The sequence below is a fragment of the Vigna unguiculata genome, chromosome 1 (genome assembly GCF_037176805.1).
Source record: "Vigna unguiculata cultivar grain cowpea cultivar isolate G323 ecotype 2 chromosome 1, ASM3717680v1, whole genome shotgun sequence".
NCBI classification, from domain to species: Eukaryota; Viridiplantae; Streptophyta; class Magnoliopsida; order Fabales; family Fabaceae; genus Vigna; species Vigna unguiculata.
In genome coordinates, this window is record NC_140792.1 from 31,732,533 (window position 1) to 31,736,115 (window position 3,583).

Consider the following 3,583-nt stretch of genomic DNA (forward strand, 5'->3'; position numbering starts at 1 on the left):
TAAATGGAAGCGTGAGAATTTGGGAATTTTTTAGAGTGAAGAGGAAAAGGGTTTTGTTGGAAAGAGAATGGGGTAAGGGTGAGAGAGTAGGAATTTTTCGGAGTGAAAAGAAAAGGGGTTCTATTTCAAAATGTTTCAAAGAATGGGGTAAGGTGAGAGAGTGAGAATTTTTCAGCCCACGCGCGAAAGTGAGCTTCCACTTTCATCTGTCACATTGTTCTGCTTTTAATTAAATTCAAAAAAGAAAATAAAATGGAATGTGTCAGGACACGTAAAGTGATAAGGGAAGGAGTAAAAATTAGTAGTCATTTTATCATTTTCCTTAACATATATATTTCACAGCAACGTTTTCACAGTTTAGGCAGCAAAACTTTGTTAAAAATACTTTGTTAACATATCATAACTCTTTTCACAGTATATATTTAACACTGAACACAACTTAATGACGTAGAAAGCACACTATGCAATTTCAAAAGATGTTGTTTTAACATTATGTCGGCAATAACAGTTAGCAGTTCGAGAAGTTCCTTAAAAAAGAAACTGTGAAATTGCAAATTGCACCTTGTTGCACTTAGTGAATTTCATAAGGCGACGAAGGAATTGACTGCGTGAAAAACTTGCTATAAAATCAGTTTCGTTAAACTGTGGCTTATGAAAAAACTAAGGGAGTTTTTTTGCCTGCTTCTTCAGTTTCGTTAACTCTGTGTGGTTCAGGGAGAAGATTTTTAGCTGGTGGGAGCATAGCGACAGCTCCTTTCTGAGGATCAGAATACTTTCTGTGCACTACCTTCAGCTCTTCTTCATCCCCAACCATGGAGTGGAAGCTCACCAATAATCTAGCACATTCCCTGTTTGAAACAAACAAAGCCAAAAAGAATTAAAATTAAAGAAACAATACATGGAATGATTATAATGAAATAATACAATCCAAAAAGAGTTAGTATGTCCAATTTATGTTCACATACATAAGTTGTTCTTGTGAGTAACCAGTGTGCAACTTAAGTGTCTCATTCCAAAGGGGAGTCTTATTCAGAGTGCATCTAGCTGCAAATACTGCTGAGGCAGAAATCATTGATGGGCAATACATTATGGTGGCATAGTTCACCAATCCCAACTCAGACAGAAAATGAGTCATGTTTTCCATCTAAAAATGCAGACATTGAGAAAGAAATTCAGAAAAGACAGAAATTTTATAGCAAGAATCATAGTTTAAGAGACTTGAAAAAGAAAAGAAAGACCTCCTGATCTGGGACTGTTGCCTTGATAAAACGAACCAGGAAAACAAGAGGTGTTGGCACAGTCAAAGTCCATTCCAGCTGATATAGTATGGTTTTCTCCATCAGCAGTATCTGTTCAGGAGTGAAAGTTGTAAGGCAGACAAGACTTGCAACCTGCAGTCCAAGACAAGTGTTATTAAAAGGGTCAACACATCAATGTAGTAACAAATGTAAATGTACACACACACATATACATACACACCTCAGGGGCCCAGATTTCTTCATACTTGGATGCCATCAGCATGGCACTGATGCCAACCAATTGCAGTTCCTCACTCCTTGGAATACTCTTAACTGATAGGAATCGATCAATGATATTGATTGTCAAGTAAAGGGTCTCAAGTGAAAGGCCAAATTTGGTGTTGACTTCGATCAGCCAATTAACTAGTATAGCTCTCGACCTCTCATTTATCTCAGGTTGTGACTCTATGTAGTCATGAGGGCGGTTCTCATTCTTCATGTATCAAAAGCACGTTTACATATATTACAATGATCTCACTTCAAACACAGCATACAAAATGGATCAAGGGAATCGCGTTTGTTACCTCAACAAGCTTATAGAACCTGTAAAGGTCATCAATATACTCCACAGCAGCAAGCTCATTGTCAACATCATCAGCATCAATGTCAATAATGTGCTCCTTCGGTTTGTCAGTTATGCCGCTTGCTGCCTGCAATAGTTTCACAAGAACTTCTTGTCAAAAAAAGTGTCACAGTGCCATTCTTGTACATAGCAAGGTTCTTATTTTATGTTCATTTTATTTTTACTTTGATTTTCTCAACCTATATACCTTGCTTCGAGCTGTGAGCACTGAAGTAAAAGCGTGTGAATTCTTCTTAGAGTTGTCATCTCCTTCCCCTGTCTTGTCTTTCTGAATCTCCTTATCTGGGATAGCTTCCTTGTCGATGGCTTTCTCAGGTTTTGGTTTCACAGTGCCTTTTTTCTGACCCCGTTTTTGGACCACTCTTTTGGTCGCTGCAACTGCATTAGAAACAGGTGGAGGTCCAGCCACATTGGCAGAAACCCGTTTCTGCAATTCCAAAACAAAACTTAGTCATAACCTTATAGGATAATTAAACAAGTAATGTAAAGAGTATTTCACCTTGTTATTCTTATCAGTAGCTGCTGCTGCTGCTGCTTGTGCCTTGGCAAGTAGCAGAGCTCCAAAACTCCTACAATAATCATAACAATGTTACCTTAGTAATGAGTACGCCAGAGAGATAGAGAAGAAGAAGAAAAAAAATCACCTTGTTATGGGGCGATTAGGTTTGACTTCAACTTCTTCTACATTGGCCAAATTCCCAATATCACCTAACACCTTGCGGCTCCTTCCTTTCGCAGCACACTGCTGTTTCCGTCCTTTTACTGCTTCACCTATGGATTGAAAAAAAGGCCACTCATTCGAAAAACTTACGTAGCTTTGCATCGAAACACATGCAACACCTAAGATAATTTCAAGAACAGAAAAAGAAACCCTTTCATGTTTTCATCCAACGGAATAGAACCCAATCCTGCAACCCCAAGATCCAACTAAAAACAAAATATGAACCAAGACCCCGGAGGATCAGATAAGAAAGATTCAATCAATCCTATTTTGACAAGAACAAGAAATAATACATCCAAAGAAACTAGCAGGGCAGCATCATCGTACGATCAAAGAGTATAGTATACATGCAATGATTCAAAAAAGACTGTACAAACATACATGCGCCCTGTTGTTTTACGGTGGTTCTTGATGCCATTTGGAAAACTCTTTTTTTTGTCTTGAGTTGAGACAAATTATAATCTCCTAAAGGGTAGAATATTTGGCCCTCTCTCCCTTTCTCTATGATCACTCTGAATGAGATGAGACCGAGCACTTTGCCTTCAACGGTCAATTTTTTTAACCACTTCTTAAGCGTTTAGTTAGAGATATCTTTCATGTTTACACGTTTGATTTTGCATTCATATATATATATATATATATATATATATATATATGATACATTTTTTTTCAGAAAAATATTAAGTTCTTTAACAAAAAAGTAATCACATATTACATTCTTAAAACTTATTTAATTCTTCGAAAATATCGTTTTCGTTAATTCTTTTTAAAACATGATCTCTTTCTTCTCCTTCTCTCTCCTTTCTTTAACAGTATACATTTAATTTAAATAAACAAATAACTTTAAATATGGTGTTATTTTACTAGCATAACTCTTACTAAAGATGTAGATTACCAATGTCCGAATGCATTTTAAAGTTAACCATAATAATAGTTTTCTAGTTTATGATAAAAAAAAAGTGAGCGTATGTTATAAGGATT

At 36.4% G+C, this 3,583-nt stretch overlaps 1 protein-coding gene across 2 annotated transcripts; it reads right to left on the reverse strand.

Moving 5' to 3' along the window:
• Positions 1 to 421: 421 nt before the first annotated feature.
• LOC114181180 (G2/mitotic-specific cyclin S13-7-like) lies at positions 422 to 3,118 on the reverse strand. Of its 2 annotated transcripts, XM_028067555.2 has the most exons (9): positions 2,984 to 3,118; positions 2,526 to 2,652; positions 2,381 to 2,450; positions 2,069 to 2,308; positions 1,823 to 1,948; positions 1,480 to 1,731; positions 1,239 to 1,391; positions 966 to 1,144; positions 422 to 848 (listed from the first exon to the last, which is right to left on the reverse strand). In XM_028067555.2, the coding sequence occupies exons 1-9, from the start codon at positions 3,018 to 3,020 to the stop codon at positions 650 to 652; spliced, it is 1,383 nt and encodes a 460-aa protein (XP_027923356.1). In that variant the 5' UTR covers positions 3,021 to 3,118; the 3' UTR covers positions 422 to 649. The 2 variants fall into 2 exon arrangements, with proteins under 2 accessions (XP_027923356.1, XP_027923346.1); XM_028067545.2 differs by lacking the exon at positions 2,984 to 3,118 and having other exon boundaries at positions 423 to 848; positions 2,526 to 2,890.
• Between the last annotated feature and the right edge of the window lie 465 nt (positions 3,119 to 3,583).

Excerpts from the sequence above, each read along its gene's own strand:
- LOC114181180 (XM_028067545.2), bottom strand. The coding sequence starts at position 2,704 with ATGCAAAGCTACGTAAGTTTTTCGAATGAGTGGCCTTTTTTTCAATCC. Across the intron at positions 2,309-2,380 it reads CTACTGATAAGAATAACAAG|AAACGGGTTTCTGCCAATGT; the intron begins GTGAAATACTCT and ends TTGGAATTGCAG. Across the intron at positions 1,145-1,238 it reads CAACAGTCCCAGATCAGGAG|ATGGAAAACATGACTCATTT; the intron begins GTCTTTCTTTTC and ends CTGCATTTTTAG.